The sequence below is a fragment of the Pan troglodytes genome, chromosome 16, assembly GCF_028858775.2.
Source record: "Pan troglodytes isolate AG18354 chromosome 16, NHGRI_mPanTro3-v2.0_pri, whole genome shotgun sequence".
NCBI lineage: Eukaryota > Metazoa > Chordata > Mammalia > Primates > Hominidae > Pan > Pan troglodytes.
In genome coordinates this window covers 63,900,509-63,920,476 of record NC_072414.2, presented here as the reverse complement: position 1 = coordinate 63,920,476, position 19,968 = coordinate 63,900,509, and the positions used below count along the sequence as shown (strand labels likewise).

At 35.3% G+C, this 19,968-nt stretch overlaps 1 protein-coding gene across 30 annotated transcripts in view; it reads left to right on the top strand.

Moving 5' to 3' along the window:
- Window positions 1-19,968, top strand: part of MYO9A (myosin IXA) — a 297,950-nt gene that overhangs the window by 199,612 nt on the left and 78,370 nt on the right. For 26 of the 30 annotated variants that reach the window (XM_054667756.2, XM_054667748.2, XM_054667767.2 and 23 more), the window contains 5 exons: window positions 4,228-4,350; window positions 15,650-15,730; window positions 16,617-16,727; window positions 17,593-17,715; window positions 19,319-19,468. In XM_054667756.2, the coding sequence (XP_054523731.1) occupies window positions 4,228-4,350; window positions 15,650-15,730; window positions 16,617-16,727; window positions 17,593-17,715; window positions 19,319-19,468 (588 nt within the window). The remainder of the gene's footprint in view (window positions 1-4,227; window positions 4,351-15,649; window positions 15,731-16,616; window positions 16,728-17,592; window positions 17,716-19,318; window positions 19,469-19,968) is intronic. The other 4 variants (XM_063795230.1, XM_063795229.1, XM_054667758.2 and 1 more) reach the window with 2 other exon arrangements.

The window sequence follows — 19,968 nt, the reverse complement described above, 5'->3', positions numbered from 1 at the left end:
CTATTTTTTTTAGTTACATTGTTTTAGTGACAGCTTCATTGTCCAGTTATATATTTGTACTTTGATATCTTCCTTGTCTCAAAATTCATGCTCAAACTGATTTTACTGTGTTGCTCCCCTAGTACGTTTTTATAGTCACTTGGGCTCAAATCTTGAAGTTATTATTTTTTTGAGACAAAGTCTCACTCTGTCACCTAGGCTGGAGTGCAGTGGCACGATTTTTGCTGACCGCAACCTCCGCCTCTTGGGTTCAATCAGTTCTTGTGCCCCAGCCACCCAAGTAGCTGAGATTACGGGCATGCGTCACCATGCCCGGCTATTTTTTTTTTTCCACTAGAGACAGGGTTTTGCCATATTGACCTCACTGGTCTCCAACTCCTGGCCTCAAGTGATCTGCTCGCCTCGGCCTTCCAAAGTGCTGGGATTACAGGTGTGAGCCACTGTGCCCAGCCTTGAAGTTAATTTTATTAGCCATTTTAGTCCTTTTTAATAACATGAGAAATGCCTTAGTTTGTTTGGGCTGCTATGATAAAATGTTTTAGATTGGGTAATTTATAAACAAAAGAAATATATTACAGTGTAAGAGGCAGGGAATTTCAAAATCAAGTTTTCAGAGTTGATGTCTAGTGATGGTTCATTCCTCATGGAATGATACCTTCTATGTGTTTTAACATGGCAGCTCTTCTGGGCCTCTTTTATCAAGGTACTAATACCACTACCCAGCTACTTCCCAAGGGCCCCTCCCCTTCGCCTCTTAATACTATCACACCAGGATTAGGTTTCAATATATGAATTTTGGGAGACTCAAAACAGACCATATTCAAGCAATATCTCATTAATCTTTTTGCCTACAGCAACTTGCACAGCAAGTGGTAGATAATTGTTGAAAAAAATAATAAACTGGTTAATTAAGCTTAATAAACTCAACCATAATGATGGAATTAAGAAAGGAATGAAGTAGACAAGGAACTGAAGCCCTAAGAAAGGAAATAATTCTGTATCCCTTTACCTCTAGATTTACGGTCCTATTTTATCTTTTTTTCATAAACCTTATGCATGATTGAATTATTTTTTAATGTCCTAATAGCCTGGATTTGAATGCAATGTATCCTTAGCACTTACAACAGAGTCTGACCTTTAGTAATGACTCTGAACATTTGTTGATTGACCAGGTTATTGTTAGGTATATGGGAAGAAGTCTGGTCTCCACTTGCTAGGGAAAGCATTGCTCAAAGTTCATTAGTTGCTAGCTTTTTTTTTTTTTTTTTTTTTTTTTTTTGAGATGGAGTCTTATTCTGTCACCCTGGCTGGAGTGCAGTGGTGCGATCTCAGCTCCCTTCAACCTCTGCCTCCTGGGTTCAAGCGATTCTTCTGCCTCAGCCTCCCGAATAGCTAGGACCGCAGGCACTCGCCACCACGCCTGGCTAATTTTTGTACTTTTAGTAGACATGAAGCCTTGCCATGTTGCCCAGGCTGGTCTCCAACTCCTGAGCTCAGGTGATCTGCCTGCCTCAGCCGTTCTCGGATTATAGCCCTGAGCCACAGTGCGTGGCACTGCAGGAGGTTATTTTTTAGAGAAAAAGAAGACAGTATACAAATTAACAAATAAATGAAAAAATAATTTAGATGATATTATGTGCAGTGTTGAAAATTAAGTGACATGTAATTGACATAGAAGTGGGCTATTTTTTCAGTATTTAAGCAAGAGTTTTCTGAGAAAGTTACATTTAAACTACAAATTCAGTGCCAAGTAAAACCAAGTCTTGTGAGGGCCCGGCTATAGAGTATTCCAAGCAAATGAAAAAAATTGGAATGACTCTGAGGCAGAAATGAATGTCATGTTTGGTTTTTCAAACTTTTGCAATATACATGACAGCAAAGATTTTTTAATAGTTATTTTATTTTGCATAGTCCCTCTGGTGTTTTTTTCATAGTGAAAAACAATTTAAACTCAAACTTTATTTCCAAGGTCTTTTTCTCCATAGTATCTTAAAAGTGGAAGTGGGGGAATTATTTTAGGCTTCAATGCTAATTTGTTTTCACATAAGGGTAACCTATAAATTATTCTAATTGATTCTTGACCAGTATGAAAAATTACTTTTCATGAATATACATACCGTGAAGCTGTGATAATTCAAAAGTGCCAATAAAAGTAAAACAAACACTTTCTAATTAGCACACATGCCCTTTTTACATGTGTGTTGTTTTACATGGCTTTTTTTTTTTTTTATCAATAGTGCTTACAGATATTTTCCCATGTCAGGAAATATAGATTTACAGTAACTTTACGAGCTGTGGAGTATTCAGTTGTGTAAATGAAGCATACTTTATATAAATAATTCTATATAATTGCATATCTATAATTTTTCATTATTTTTTGAAGTATATTTTTATAAACAACATAGATTTGTTTGATAACTCCTTAGAATAAATATCTAGATGTGAAATTTCTTGTCAGGAACGTTATAATAATTTACATTCCTAAGAACAGTGAGTATATAGTATATGTCTGTTTCCCCACCACCTCATGAATACTGGCTCTTGTCAGTCTTTATTGTATTGGCCAATCTGATGCAGAAAACCTCTTTTAAAAGAAATGGCATTTTCCTTCAATACAAGTGAGATTGAATGGATTGTGGTTTTGTTACTTGCCATTTTTACTTTGAGAATTGCCTTGTCAGATAATCTTTGCCCTTTCTTTTATTGTGATATCTGTCTTTTTAAGAATTTTTAAAAGTTTTTTTTTTACATACAGATGATAAGCCTTTTCATTTGTAGGAAATAACATTTACTTAATTCAGGTTGTTTACATGTGTGTTGTACTTCTTTCAATTTGCATGGTTTTATTAATGTTTATATTGTCAAAATAAATACCTTTAGACTTGAAAATTTGTCATGTTTTTAACACAATCTTTTGTTTCTCATACATTAAGATTTTTGATTACTTTTTAAATAACATAGTTTACATCTGTATAGATATATTCTTTTCATTTACAAACTCACTACCATAAATATTGTGTGGTTTAAAAAAATATGATTGGCTCAAAAAGCTCCCAAATACTTGTACTGTCTATACTTTAGTTGCTTCATGTCTAACTCCTATTTTCCTAATTTATAGTGTAGTACATCATGATGAGGGTTAATAGGGACTATGCTTTGGTTTTTTTGTTTTTTGTTTTTTGTTTTTGACAGAGTCTCTCACTATTACCCGGGCTGGTGTGCAGTGGCTCGATCTTGGCTCGCTGCAGCCTCTGCCTCCCGGGTTCAAGCAGTTCTCCTGCCTCAGCCTCCCGAGTAGCTGGGACTACAGGCACGTGCCACCATGCCTGCCTAATTTTTGTATTTTTAGTAGAGACGGGGTTTCACTGTGTTAGCCAGGCTGATGTCGAACTCCTGACCTCGTGATCCGCCCACCTCAGTCTCCCAAAGTGCTGGGATTACAGGCGTGTGCCACTGTGCCCAGCCTACTTGGTTTTTGTGTATGTCCCTGGCACACCGACTGTCGCCCTGGTATTTAATTGTTGTCTCTGTGAGTCAGGATTGAGATAACAGTAATTACAGTAGATATTTTTAAGTAGAAAGGGAATTAAGGAGGCACTTATAAAATCATTAGAAGTCACATGTTAAAATAACATTTGCAGAAATGTCCCTAAGTGTAATTAGAAAGCTAGGAAATCAGGAAGCTGTCAGTGCAGCTGCTACTTGCGGTATATACTGCCTGTGGTGTAATCTAGCCATCTGGAAGAAACTGCTACAACTATTTGCTCCAGGGCTAAGCTGCATTTAGTATAGTTGTGATGACAACACAAATGTTCTGCACTCTGCCTCTGAGCATTTACAAAACTAGTGCCTGGATGCTGGAACCACAGAAAAAAGGTACATAAAGTATATGCATTTTTGCTAGCAGAAGCAGAACTAGTAGCCAGAGCCTCTGCCTCAGTTATACCTTCCCAGTTTCACATGTGGGCCTTTTATTAGTAAACTTAAACCATATCCAGAACTCTAGATGCAAGAGAGTTTGTGAAGTGTACTTTTCTTTTTAGCTTTCTAGCTTCTAGAGGAAGACAGGAGAATAGAATGAATGTTGGATATCAGTCTTTCATATTCACTACAGTCATTTAAGATGGGAAATGGTCATATAGATAGGAAATGATGAAAACTGGCTGAGAATTTTGGCTTATTGTTAGATTAATTTATGTGAGCAATTTATTTTTTCTCTTCTTTCAGCACTTGCTAGAAGTAAATTCTTTAAAGCACCTGACAAGACTGACACTACAAGATCGCATTACCAAGTCTCTTCTTCATTTACACAAGAAGAAAAAACCTCCCAGCATCAGTGCCCAGTTTCAGGTTATTTCTTGTTTTGCTTAAAACAAATAAGAATCTGTATCTTTCAGATTGTCATTGAAAGGTTAAAGTGATCTGCAGGGTACTCGAATGGGATTTTAATTTATGTGACTAAAAAGCCATATATTACTGATCATTTTGGAAAGAAGAACCAAAGATGAAAAAAAAAGTCAGATGCCTTTGTTTTTCATCCACATATGTCTGGATAATGGATATCTCAATATTTGTTATTTTCAGTGTGAGGAGAAAGCAGAAAATTGATGTTATAAACAAATCTGCCTTTAAACCCTGCTGCTTAGATAATGTCACTGTTAGCATAATGATACATGTTTTTTTCCCTGCTTAAACCTCATGCTGCTACCATCAATAGTTAACTAAATGAGGCTGAAGGTTTTTTTTCTGTGTATTTATTTTACCTTTGTATAAATAGAAATCCAGTTCTTTTTTGGGGCTTTTAGGAATAAATATGATAATAGTTAACCAAATTTCTTCCAGAATAATTTTTTCAAATTCCTTTTTAAATTGCCTCTTCCATTCTTCTCAAATCATCTATCTCCTAAGATCTTTTCATTTGGTAGATATTTATGAAAGTAAGCAAAATACCTGGTAGGTAACAATGCTTTGCATAATTTTACTCTGTTTCATGTTTATATCACAGAAGCAGTGTTCACTGTTGTATAAAAATTTCCTTATTCATGATAGGTGTATCTGTATATGTTAACACTTTTTAAAATGCTTCTTTTGCAGCTAGGATGTTTGAACATAAGCTATCTACTAATGTATCATTGTATATGATCTTGTTTGATTTATAAGCACAGTTCTTCAAATTGTGGGCTAGAAATGTCATTTTATTTTAGGTAATTCTCACCATGGCCCTAAAGAAAAATTTGAATCTGTGCAGGCTATTTGGTCACATCCTTTCTCTTTAAAAAAAAAAAAAAAAAGAAATGAAAAAGCAAGACCAAGGAGCCAAATAACTCATTATGTGCAAATAAGCTTAAAGGAAAGGGAATTGAGTATAATGAAATCACTGCCATGAATTTTAAAAATCCTTCCTAATAATCATATGGGTTAATGGCATTTGGTTGGGAAGAATGAGAAGATAGTGCTTGGGGAAGTCTGTCTTTACCTTGCTTCTGTCCTCACAATCCAGAGTCTGGATGTTCACTTTGTAGATTAGAAATGCAAAGATTAATGGGTTATAGAAAAAAAAATCATGTTGAGTAATATAAGTTTATTAATATACAACATAAATATGAGTCATAAGCAGACTTAATACAATTTTTTAGTTTATTAGCATATTTTTTTCCTGATTAGCAAATCCACATGGGAAGCCAAATTCTGGTCAAAAAGTACTTTGGTGAGCTCAGTGTCTGAAAACGGAACATTAATCTCGTGATTATGAAAGGTAGAATTATTAAGCTGTTAAGTATTTTGTTACCTTGGATCTTTTACAGATGCCATGTATACCAAAATCATTCTTTAATCTGAAGAATACCATATAGCTAGTACAATAAAAACTTAGTTATAATCACAATCCTATTGTGTCTTTTAAAATCCTTCCAAATTTACATATTCTCAATTTATATTCATTAATTATATTTAATTTTTAGAAAAAGAGTCCTCTTTCATATTTCTAATCGGCCATTAAGTTATTACAAAAGTAATGAGTTAATTTTTGATTATTTAGAAAATATAGATGAGTAAAAACAAGTGAAAGTCATCTGCCATCCATAGATAATGACCAATGTATGGTATGTTTTCCAGGCCCTTTGCCAAAAATTTACACGTATGCATTGTCTAATAGGTGTTGTCTAAGTTTTTCTCCAATTATTCTAGGATAATTACTATTATACTTATTATAAAGGTGAGGAAACCAAGTAACAAATGACCAAATTGCAGGTGGTCAAAATGGATGGCACCTAGCCGTCTTTGTGCCCTTCCTTGAATGCTTATTTTCATGAAAATGATACCATAGAACTCACAAAGGATTAATTGATATAGGAATTGCCCTTCTGCTATAAACAACCAGAAACTGGACAAAAGATATGAGTCAAATATTTTCAGATATTAGTAAGCATTACGGGACTCCAATCTCTGAGAACAGGGGAAATAAATGAGGAAAGCCCCAGATTAACACCTAAAGATAATTTGCTACGGCTCAGGAAGAGGAAACCCAAACAAATGCCAGTGGTCTTGCTAATTGAAGAGATGGAGATAGAAAGGTAGAGGCAACTAGAATTTGTGAGGCAGAGTAAAGAGGAGAAGGAAATTGTATGAAGAGAAAGAGCTAGAGATCTGCTGAGGGGTCTCCTTGAGTCTCTGTGGCTGACTACTGATCTGTGCATATGTGAGTTAAAATTCCATGAGATTGGGGAAAGAATGATTATTCTAATCACCTAAATCCTGTAGACCTAACAATTTCTGGTACTTATACAGGATTAGAGGAGTAGTTCTGTTCTCATCAGCCAGAGTGAAACGACCTTTTATTACATGAGGCATTAGGTAGAATCCTCAGAAAGACATTGTTTTAGCAATGGGACCAAAATAGTCCTAATGTAAAGGCTGCTCTGGCCCTGCTCTCACAAAACTAAAAATTAAGTCTTAAAAGAATCAGACTGATCCTAAGTAACTTAACAGCATGTTAAGAAAAATGTTTGTCACTCTTTAAGGGAATACAACAAAATCCAACAATGTAAAACACAGTGTCTAACATCCGATGAGAAATTACAAGGCAGGCAAAGAGTCAGGAAAAAAATAACCCATAACAAGGGGGAAAAAAAAATCAATAATCAGAGACAGACTTTAAAATGATGGAGATGATGTAAATAGTAAGAATGTCAAATTAGCTATAATGTATCTTTTAAATATGCCCAAAGACATAACAAAAAACATGAATATGATAAGAACAAAATAGATTTTTTATTTTGGAAGGTGATGACAGAGTCTCTGGACGCTTTCTCGGGAGATGGAGTTGTTTTGTCCTCTCTTTCACTGCCTGTTGCAACCAATAAGGGCCATTTGTATTATGAAAATGAAAAAAATGAAGACATGAAAAAGACTCAAATGGAACTTTTAGAGATTAAATATGTAATATTTGACAATAAAAAACAAGCTAAATTGGATTAACATCGGTTAGACAGTTCAGTAGTAGTACATTTGAAGTCATAGTTTATTAAAGCCCAGAGAAAGCAACAAAGATGTAAAAAAACGAAAATAGCAATAACTTATGGAGCAATATGATGCAGTCTAACATAGATGTAATTGGAATCTCAGGAGATGAAAGGGAGGAGGGCACAGAAAAATACATTTGAAGAAATAATGAGCAAAATATTTTCTGATTTGATGGAAAAAAAAAAACTACAGAGATCAAAGAATCTCAGTAAACCTCAATCAGAGCAAACAAAAACACACCAAGACACATTATATCAAATTGCTAAAACCAGTTAAAAAGAGAGCATCTTAAACTTAGCCAGAGGGAGAAAAGAGACATTTTGTGTAACTAAGTGAAGATCATCAGAAACTATCGAAGCCATAAGACAAGAGTGATAGCTTCAAAAGAGCAAAAAGAGAAAAAAAGTCACCCTAGAATTCTATGCGTGGTGAATGTATCTTTTAAAAACTAAGGTTAAGTAGAGACATTTTCAGACCAAAAAAGCTGAGAGAATTTATTACCAGCAGATCTATAATATCAGAAATTTTAAACATGGAAGAAAAATGATGGGAAAACCACATGGAAATTTGAATTTACACAAAACATGAATAGTGGCAGATTGATAGAAATGTAGGCTAATATTTTAAAAATATGTTTTCTTGGACAGGTGAGGTGGCTCACACCTGCAATCCCAGCACTTTGGGAGGCCGAGGCAGGCAGATCACCCAAGGTCAGGAGTTCGAGACCAGCCTGGCCAACATGGTGAATCCCCATCTCTACTAAAAATACAAAAATTAGCCAGGCATGGTGATGGGCGCCTGTAATCCCAGCTACTTGGGAGGCTGAGGCAGGAGAATCGCTTGAACCCAGGAGGTGGAGGTTGCAGTGAGCTGAGATTGCACCACTGCACTCCAGCCTGGACAAAAGAGCGAGACTCTGTCTCAAGAAAAAAAAAAAAAAAACTTTTCTCTTTTTAAAATAATTGGCTATAGAAAACAAAAATAATAGTATATTGTGAGGTAGAAATAAAATATATAATAAAAGTATCACAAAACACCTAAAGTGGGGCTAAGTGGAAATATAGTGTTGTTAAGCTTTTACACTATACAGAACATGGTATAGTATTATTTGAAGGTAGACTGTGATAAAAGGTGCAAATCCTAGAATAATCCTTTAAAAAAGAGTTAACGGTTAGTAAGTTCCATTTAGTTAGAACTAAAATGGAACCATAAAGTATACTCAATAAAAAAAAGGAAAAAGAAAATTCAGACTGATAAATAGAAACAAGTAACAACATGGTAGACTATAATGTATATTTTCTGTATTATTTCAGCCTTTTGTGGTAAATTACCACCTTCACTATACTCTAAAACATTCCCTCTTGAGAGTTTGTCTTCTGCAGGCTAATGTTAGATTTTAATGAGTCAATCCCTTTGACCACCAAACTTTCAAAGCAGGTAAAGCCTTAAGTTATGACTGGGATGATACAACTTGATCATAAAGAAGTGTGCAATGTTTATGCATGGACCTGTGTGTCAAAGTCTGGTCACTTCATAGCACTATGTCTCTACTTAGTAGTTTTTTAAAAGAAGTTTTGTGGCTTTCTCCTAATATAATCAGTCATACACATGCTGTTGCTTGTTGTAGCTACTAAAACTTACTGGTAAAGCTGCTACTCCTCTCCATACTCAGCTGCCTAGGGATCCACAGGTTGCTAGGAAAAATATCCGCCGTTATGTGAACAGTCAACATAACTCTTTCTTCGAGCGGTGAAAACTAAATTTTTCTCTTCCCTAGGAGTCTTCTAACTGTGGGTATAAGGAAGATGTAGGATACATTAAGCTTGTTTTCATATTTGAATTGAATTCATACTTGTAGAAGTATGAATTCCCTTTGAAAAGGCTGATTGGTTTGAAGAAATTAACCTGGTTTTAATTATAGCTCTAAGAATTTAGTCATTAGTCAAATTAAACCCAAGCTGATATTCTCTGAACATATATGTATGTATTAAGTTTTCTAGAATAGCTACATATTACTTTTATAATCAGAGGAAAAGCCATCTAAAAAAGAATGTATTTTTTTAAAAGATAGTTTATAGCAGCAGGAAGCAGATTGGTAGTTGCCTGGGGCTGCTTCTCAAGTGGTTGTTGACTGCAGATGGGCAGGAGGGAGTTTTTTGGGGGTGATAGAGGAGTTCTAAAACTGGACTGTAGTGATAGTGGCATAACTGTGTAAATTTACTAAAACTCATTGATTTGTGAACTACAATGTGTATATTTTAATAGTATGTAGATTTTATTCCAATAAAACTTTAAACCAAAAACGTCACCATTAAAAGAAGAAAAAGAGCAAGACTAAAAAAGGACTTGTATAATATGAAGAACTAAAAATCAGTGTTTTAAAAGGAAGAAAACCTAATAGACAAATGGACAAAAGTCTCAAATAGGCAGTTTATAAAAGATGATATCCAGAAGGCCAATACACCTATGTAAAACCTGTTCAACATTATTATTCATGAGGGAAATGCCAATTAATACCACAAAGCAATACTGTTACATACTTGCCAACATGGCTGAAATAAACTGATTATACAACATGTTGGCAAGATTGGGGAGCATTCAGAACTCTTATATGGTACTGTTGAAATGTAAATTGATACAAGCATATTGGAAAACAGTTAAAAGAGACAAGTATAAGTATGTTCATAGCAAAATTTTTCATAATAAACTGGAAACAACGAAATACTCATCTCTTAATGGATAGTTTAATGGTAGTATAGCCAGTATAGCCAAATAATGGATCACTAATATACAGCACTGGAAATTTACAAAATATAATTGTATGCAACAAATACAAAATAGTACATGGTGTATTTTTCCATTCATATGAACTTTAATAGTAGGTAAAATTAACTTATCATCTTAAAAGTAAGAATAATAATTACCCTTGGTTGGAGTGTGGAAATAAGAGTACATAGCTTATGTACAGTGACCTTGCTAAAGTCAATGGGATGGGGCACAAAGGGGCTTCTGAGTTTCTGATTTTATTTATATATATATATATATATATATATATATATATATATATATATAAAAATTTGGGCTTTAGTTACAACAATGTCTTCCTTTTGTAAAAAGTCATAATTTACACTTATTATTTTAATATTTTATGTGTATTATTATTATCATTATTTTGAGACCGAGTCTCATAATAAAATGTTGCCCTGGCTGGACTCCAGCTTCTGGGCTTAAGCTATCCTCCCTCCTCAGCCTCCCAAGTAGCTGTGGCTACAGGCATGTGACACTGTGCCAAGCCCTATGTATATTATACTACAATAGCATTTGCAAGAAAAACGAACACTTAAAAGTTTAAAAATTTGTATGTTGATGTAATTTCACAACAGTAACGGGTCTATATATAGTTGTAAGACTTCTTTGTTTTACTTGAACTTGTGAAATGTCGACTCTTAAGTAAGTAGACTGTGACAAGTTAGGTTTGTATATTGTAATCCCTAGAGCAGCTACTAAAATGCAGTACAAAGATAGTTGAAAAGTAGATAAATTAATATGGAATACTAAAGTATATTGAACAGAGGGGAGGGGCACCTCACCAAAGAAAGTACACAGATGTCAAATAAGCATATGAAAAGATGTTCCACATTATATGTTATTAGGGAATTGCAAATTAAAACAAAAATGAGATACCACAGCACAGCTATTGGAATGGCAAAAGTCCAAAACAATGACAACACCAAATGCTGGTGAGAATGTGGAGCAACAGGAACACTCATTCATTGGTGGTGGGAATGCAAAATGGTACAGCCACTTTGGAAAACAGTTTGACAGTTTCTATAAAACTATATTTTTACCATATGATCCAGCAGTAACAACTTCTTGGTATTTACCTAAATTAGTTGAAAACTTATGTCCACACAATAACCTGTACACAGATATTTATAGCAGCTTTATTCATAATTGCTAAAACTTGGAAACAGTCAAGATGTCCTTCAGTAGGTGAATGGATAAACTATGGTACATTCAGACAATGGAATATTATTCAACACTAAAAAGAAATGAGCTTTCAAGCCATGAAAAGGCTTGCAGGAACCTTAAATACATATTACTGAGTGAAAGAAGCCAATATGAAAAGGCTACATACCATAAGATTCCAAATATATGACATTCTGGAAAAAGCAAAACTATGGAGAGAGTAAAAAAGATCAGTAGTTGCCAGGATCTAGTTGGGGGAGGATGAGTAGGCAGAGCATAGAGGACTTTAGGTTAGTCAAATTAATCTATATGATACTGCAATGGTGAATAAATGTCTATATATTTGTTTAAACCCAGAGAATGTGCAACATAAAGAGTGAACCCTAATGCATATTATGGACTGTAGTTAATAATCATGTCAGTATTGGTTCATCACATATAACACACTAATGCAAGATGTTAATTATAGGGGAAATTGTGCATGTGAGGGTAAAGGGGCATATGGGAATTCTGTGTTCTGCTCATTTTTGCTGTGAACCTAAAACTGCTCCAAAAGTCTATTTTAAACAGACAGGGAGTAAGAGGAGGAAGGGAGGAACAAATGAGAGAGGACAAACAGAAGGCCAGTAATAAAATTCGTAGCCCTAAATCCAGCCATACTAATTATTAACAATGTAAATGCTCTAAACAGTCCAATTAAGAAATGGATATTATCGGCCGGGCACAGGCTCACGCCTGTAATCCCAGCACTTTGGGAGGCCGAGGCAGGCAGATCACGAGGTCAGGAGATTGAGACCATCCTGGCTAACACAGTGAAACCTCGTCTCTACTAAAAATACAAAAAAAAATTAGCCGGGTACCAAAACAGAGATATAGATCAATGGAACAGAACAGAGCCCTCAGAAATAACGCCGTATATCTACAACTATCTGATCTTTGACAAACCTGAGAAAAATAAGCAATGGGGAAAGGATTCCCTATTTAATAAATGGTGCTGGGAAAACTGGTTAGCCATATGTAGAAAGCTGAAACTGGATCCCTTCCTTACACCTTATACAAAAATCAATTCAAGATGGATTAAAGACTTAAACGTTAGACCTAAAACCATAAAAACCCTAGAAGAAAACCTAGGCATTACCATTCAGGACATAGGCATGGGCAAGTACTTCATGTCTAAAACACCAAAAGCAATGGCAACAAAAGCCAAAATTGACAAATGGGATCTAATTAAACTAAAGAGCTTCTGCACAACAAAAGAAACTACCATCAGAGTGAACAGGCAACCCACGAAATGGGAGAAAATTTTTGCAATCTACTCATCTGACAAAGGGCTAATATCCAGAATATACAATGAACTCAAACACATTTACAAGAAAAAAACAAACAACCCCATCAAAAAGCGGGTGAAGGACATGAACAGACACTTCTCAAAAGAAGACATTTATACAGCCAAAAAACACATGAAAAAATGCTCACCATCACTGGCCATCAGAGAAATGCAAATCAAAACCACAATGAGATACCATCTCACACCAGTTAGAATGGCAATCATTAAAAAGTCAGGAAACAACAGGTGCTGGAGAGGATGTGGAGAAATAGGAACACTTTTACACTGTTGGTGGGACTGTAAATTAGTTTAACCATTGTGGAAGTCAGTGTGGCGATTCCTCAGGGATCTAGAACTAGAAATACCATTTGACCCAGCCATCCCATTACTGGGTATATACCCAAAGGACTATAAATCATGCTGCTATAAAGACACATGCACACATATGTTTATTGCAGCACTATTCACAGTAGCAAAGACTTGGAACCAACCCAAATGTCCAACAATGATAGACTGGATTAAGAAAATGTGGCACATATACACCATGGAATACTATGCAGCCATAAAAAATGATGAGTTCATGTCCTTTGTAGGGACATGATTGGAAATCATCATTCTCAGTAAACTATCGCAAGAACAAAAAACCAAACACCGCATATTCTCACTCATAGGTGGGAATTGAACAATGAGATCACTTGGACACAGGAATGGGAACATCACAGTCTGGGGACTGTTGTGGGGTAGGGGGAGCGGGGAGGGATAGCATTGGGAGATATACCTAATGCTAGATGACGAGTTAGTGGGGGCAGCGCACCAGCATGTCACATGTATACATATGTAACCTGCCCATTGTGCACATGTACCCTAAAACTTAAAGTATAATAATAAAAAAAAAAAGAAAAAAAAATTAGCCGGGTGTGGTGGTGGGGCCTGTAGTCCCAGCTAATCGGGAGGCTGAGGCAGGAGAATGGCGTGAACCCGGGAGGCAGAGCTTGCAGTAGGCCGAGATCGTGCCACTGCATTCCAGCCTGGGTGACAGAGCGAGAAACTGTCTCAGGAAAAAAAAAAAAAAAAAAGAAAGAAATGGATATTATCTGATTGGATAAAATAAGACCTAACTGTATGTTATCTACAAGAAACCTCTTTAAATACAATGATACTAAAGGGTTAAAAAATGAAAAAAAATAAACCATGAGAACAAAAACCAAAAGAAAGCTATAGTGACTATAGTAGAGTCAGACAAAGTAGACTTCAGAACAGAGAAAATTACCAAGGATAAAGGGAGATAATTTCATAGTGATAAAAGGTGCAATTTACCAAGTCTTACATGTATATTCATCTAATAACAGAACTCCCAAATATCTGAACCAAAAACTGATAGAATTAAAAGAAAAATGGGCAAATCTGCAGTTATGCTTGGAAACTTCAGCATACCTCTTGGTAATTGACAGGGTAAGTAGGCAATTAGGAAGGATATGGAAGACTTAAATAGAACAATTAACCTACTTGACCTAACTGAAATTTGTAGAACACCCTAGCCAACAATTGCAGAATATGCATTTATTTTAAGTGCCCATGAAATACTTGCCAAGGTAGATCGTAAACTAGGCCATAAAACCTTAACAATTTTGAGTTAAAATCATACAAAATGTTGTATTTATAATAGAATTAAACCAGAAATCAAAGAAAGATATCAATCCCCAAATATTTAGAATATGTAAAAGCGACTTCTAAATAATACATATTTTAGAGGAAGGAAAATTTTATAATATTTTAAATAGAATGAAATATCAAAATTTGTGCATTGCAGCTAAAGCAGTGCTCCAAGGTTAATTTATAGCACTAAATGCTTTTATTAGAAAAGGAGATATGTCTCAATTCAATAATCTAAATTTCTACCTCAATAAACTATAAAAAGAATATATGAAACCCAATACAAGCAGAGAGAAGTAAATAATAAAGATAACAGCAGAATTCAATGAAATGAAAAACAGAAAAATAGACAAAACACTGACACCAAAAGCTGGTTCTTTAAGCAGATCCAAAATTTTTTTTTTTTTTTTTTTTTTTTTGAGACAGAGTCTCACTTTGTTGCGCAGGCTGGAGTGCAGTGGCACCATCTTGGCTTACTGCAACCTCCACCTCCCAGGTTTAAGTAATTCTCATGCCTCAGCCGGGCACCACCACGCCTGGCTAATTTTTGTATTTTTTAGTAGAGATGGGGTTTCACCATGTTGGCCAGGCTGGTCTCAAACTTCTGACCTCAGGTGATCCTGCCCTCCTTGGCCCTCCAAAATGCTGGGATTATAGGCGTGAGCCACCATGCCTGGGCTGAGCAAATCAAAAAGTTGATAAATTTCTAGCCACTAATCAGGAAGAAAGAGAGAATGTGCAAATTACCATTATCAGGAATAAAAAAAGGGATATCATTACATACTTTGTAGACATTTAAAGTAAAGCAAGGGCTTACTACCTTACTGGATACCCTCCTGAATCATTTAAAAAGTTGTAGGATACATGAGTTTGAATAAAATTGTTTGATGAAATGTGAAGAAAAGTGAAAAAAATTCTATATTTGATTATTCTGAAAACATCTGCAATATTTACTATTTCCAGGCTATCCGCTTTAATACTAAACTACCATCTTTATCCTTAATTATCCATAATTTAACCAGTATGAGAATATACACAATGTGCTTTTCAAAAACAAACCTCTTTCTATGTGTACCTCTACTTTTTGAATGTTTTGCCAGCATATTGATTATAGTTATAAATTATTTGTTAATAGTTTGGAATGGAAGAGTATGATAATTATATTGCTTTCTGTTGCAGGCATCATTAAGCAAGCTAATGGAAACACTTGGTCAAGCAGAACCATATTTTGTAAAATGCATTCGCTCTAATGCTGAAAAGGTAAAAATGTCCTATAAATGAGAGCACATATCTCAGCTTACTTCAAACTGAGCTTTAAATACTTTTAAGCAGAATAAGTGCAGGGGAAGCACTAACTATAATATTTATAAGGAAAATAGTATGTTATAAACACTTTAAATGGATTTTTCCACACTTCCCTGCCTGTAAGGTGTTTATATGGATTTGATTTAGCATCACCCAGAATTTGAGAAGCAAATACCTCTTGAAGTCCTGTCAGAAAAGAATTTTCTTTTTTGTTTTTGTTTTTGTTTTGAGGCAGAGTCTCACTCTGTCACCTAGGCTGGAGTGCAGTGGCATGATCTCAGCTCACTGTAATCTCCGCCTCCTGGTTTCAAGCAGTTCTCCTGCCTCAGCCTCCTGAGTAGCTGGGACTACAGGTGTGCACCACCACGCCCGGCTAATTTTTGTATTTTTAGTAGAGACGAGGATTTGCCATGTTGGCCAGGCTGGTCTTGAACTCCTGACCTCAGGTGATCAGCCCACCTTGGCCTCCCAAAGTGCTAGGATTATAGGCGTGAGCCACTACACCCAGTTGTAGGTTATCTTGTTACAGATTTTGTAGTGATTGGACTATGTGGCCTCTGTGGGTGACTACATTCTTTTTGAGCCTTTAAGGTCCTCTCTCTTCACAACCAGAGAAGCCTGGAAGCTTGGTTTCTCTCTTTTCCCTAGGGTTGGGCAGTCAGAACTTTTCTGAAGCTACCAGCTGAGAGGTGAGCTTGCCTTAATATACTTAGTTACTGTATATCTTAACCAGACAACCTCCAGTCAATCTCTAGATACTCAACAGTTAGTCATGCTTACAAACAGATAATTAATTTGGAGATCTACTGTTCTGGGTTAATCTTTTTTCCATTTGCTTTAGCTGCCCTTAAGGTTCAATGATGTCTTGGTACTTAGACAGCTTCGATACACCGGGATGCTGGAAACAGTTCGAATTCGCCAATCAGGATACAGCTCCAAATATTCTTTCCAGGTTCTGTTTTTATAGTGATATTTACATATTTAGACACATCAAGTAAATGATTCCCACATATCTTGCTTATTATTTCTTTGGGGCTTACTTATTTTCCTTAATTCTTCCTTTCCATTTCACGTTTTGTATACGGAATTGAAAAGGGATAGACAGTATTTACTTTGATTGAATGGCAGCAATCTCATTAAGCTTATTGTAATAGAATCCAGTACTTGGCTATTCTCATTTGATTGGAATGTTTGCTAATACTAAATTTACTCCTGATATAACAATTCTTTGCACTGACCTCTCCAGTAACTGAAATAGTTCAATGAGAATTATCTAGTGAAAAGATTCCATTTGGTTTTCCCTAAAGTTTTCTCAGCAGGATTTTCTTTCATAGTAAGCTGCCAGCAAGGCTCACCGCTACTCGTATCAGCAATTGCTGCTATGGGTATGGAAACTATATTGAAGCTGTTCAGCAACTGAGCAAGTCTTTGCTGTTACTGGGACGGAAAGCCTCATTCTCAGTGATACCCTGTCCCCATCCTGCCACGTTTGCTTTTTTTTTCCTGATAGAAATTTTAGGTTCTTGTTAAATAACCTTTTCTTTGGTCTTTTATAAAGCTTTCTCAAAAGGGATAATTAGCCTCTGCCTTTTTTTTCTCTCATTCCCTTTTGATGTCATGATATGTAGAACCCAATATCTTTCTCCACCTCCTATGTTTTCCGAATTAACCTTTTATCATATCTTAAATTAACATGCACGTCTTGGTTTCACCCTGTTTAAAAGAAAGAGAAAAGATTAATAGAATGATAATTAGTTTAAGGTCTTGTTTACATACACTGTTTTCTGATTTTACAATATTTCTAAATTATTTTTCAGGATTTTGTGAGCCACTTCCATGTACTTCTTCCCCGAAATATTATTCCATCCAAATTTAACATTCAGGATTTCATCAGGAAAATAAATCTTAATCCAGATAATTATCAAGTTGGAAAAACCATGGTAAATATAATCTGTATAGCTCTGGTCAAAATTGAGTGCATTTATTTAAAGAATAATAATTTTTGCCTATGAGATTGTTTATTAAAAAGATAGTGAATCAGATATCAGAAGACAATTGGTTAGGCCCAGGTTTTTATTTAATTATGTAGTCAATATTAATCACAGAGCTCTGGCCAGTGCTCTAGTTCTGACTATAATTTTAACTGCCTAAAAATCATCTCTCCATAGATACTCTACTGTAATCTCCAAGCCAGCTTGCCCAAGGTGACCATATCCAGATTCATCTGCTCTTAAATTTATCAAATACTTTCTTTCTCTGTCACCCTTTTTCCAGTTTCTCAGTCTAGAAACCATAATTGTCTTTGTCATACCGTTCACTTTAATCCTTTCACAAAGTTTTAGGGATTTTTTTTCCTTTTACAAAGAGATTCTTACATCGCTTTCTGTTTCTCCATTACTACTGCTTCCATTTTATTTTTATTCCTTATCTCTTCTCATCTACATTGCTTATACAGTGAACAGCTTACTTATCTGATTCTAGTGTATTTGTCATTCCATTTAATTTATTCTACTCATAATATTAAAATTATTATCTTAATATACTTAGTTCTTTATGTCTGCCTCCTGCTTGATAATAACCTCCTGATAACCTCCTCATTAAGTCCAAACATCTTTCTCTTTTTTGAGAACCTTCATATTGTGGCTTCACATTACTTAATATCTTTTTTATGGAGATTAATTGTCCCATTGTCTCCTGTGCATGCCTTTATTATTATTTTCAACTCTCTGTGTTACTCAGGTGGGATCTTTTGTCTCTGGCCCTTATTAGTTTACCATCTTCCTCTTCGGGTGTATAATATCTACCTGCTCTCAAATGAGAGGTATAATTCCTGTTTCTAAAGGGATATGTCTCCTTCACCTTTGCAGCCTCACAAACCCTAAACATTAGTGGAATGAAGGAGTAAATAAAATAAACTTATTAATAACTTTGGACAGTGAGAAGCTTTTAATGCACGCTGGATTTCAAAAAGACTGTTATCATTGGTTTATTCATTATATGATTCAAGCTTCAAGATCTATGGTTTTCAACTTTTTTCCCCATCCCAACACGCTTGAAAAATATGACTTATTACCAGTAATACATTTACTCATAGCAGTGGTTTCCCCAATGGACTAACGTATCATAATCTCTGGCACTGGAATTTTGATATTCTTGCTCACCTTGTCATTTTTCCCTCCCTTCCTCCCTTCCTTACCTTCCTTTTTTTCTTTGTCTTTTTTTTTTTGGAGACCAGGTCTCTCTATTTTGCCGTAGAACTGGAACTCCTGGGCTTCAGCAAACTTCCTGTTTCAGCCTTCTCAGTAGTTAGGAGTATAGGCATGTAGCACCACACCCAGCTCACCTTCCGTATTCTACTATCTCCATTTCAATTTGAGAATGACTACTTTGGATAAATCTGTAGGAATATTTATCAGTACTTCATTTACATGCCTGCCACTGTGTTTGTTCTTCTCTAAAAGCTTATCACAGAAAGGATGATTCATGAAATAAATTTCTCATTTCTTCTTAAGCTGCATTCCTCATCTTTCTTCCTTTTGGTAGGTCTTTCTAAAGGAGCAGGAACGACAGCACTTACAAGATCTGCTTCACCAAGAGGTGCTCCGCAGAATCATATTGTTGCAGCGATGGTTCAGGGTCTTGCTGTGTAGGCAGCATTTCCTCCATCTGAGACAAGCATCTGTTATTATCCAGGTGAGAAGCAAAGGATTCTTTGCATGAGATTGACTAGTTTATTTGGCCTTTGTTTAGTAACCAGAACCTTTTTACTGTAAAACATTTTCAGTGATAATGTAAACTTCAGAAATGAGGATATGTCGTACCCAATTTTGAAGTGCTCATAACACCCAACAGATTATCTGGCATATAATAGACTATTAATAAATATTGATTCCATTGAATTTAAATTAAATTGAATTTGTAGTTATAATGTCTTGTGAGATCTGTGTAGGGGCTAAGGAGTTACCTAATATTTGTTGACATAGTTGTTTTTATTTAATAGTTTTTGGAGTGATGTTTGAGAGTTGTATATATACCGTTGGTTTTAGACACTCCTTTTGGATGATAGGTACCTTATTTTACATTTTATTTGTTTTATTAACTCCCTCATTGATTTATATCATTTCCATAAGATCTTTTCCATTTGTGCAAGAAAATCTTTAGTATCTTCATCTTTGGAATGTGTGTCAGGATTA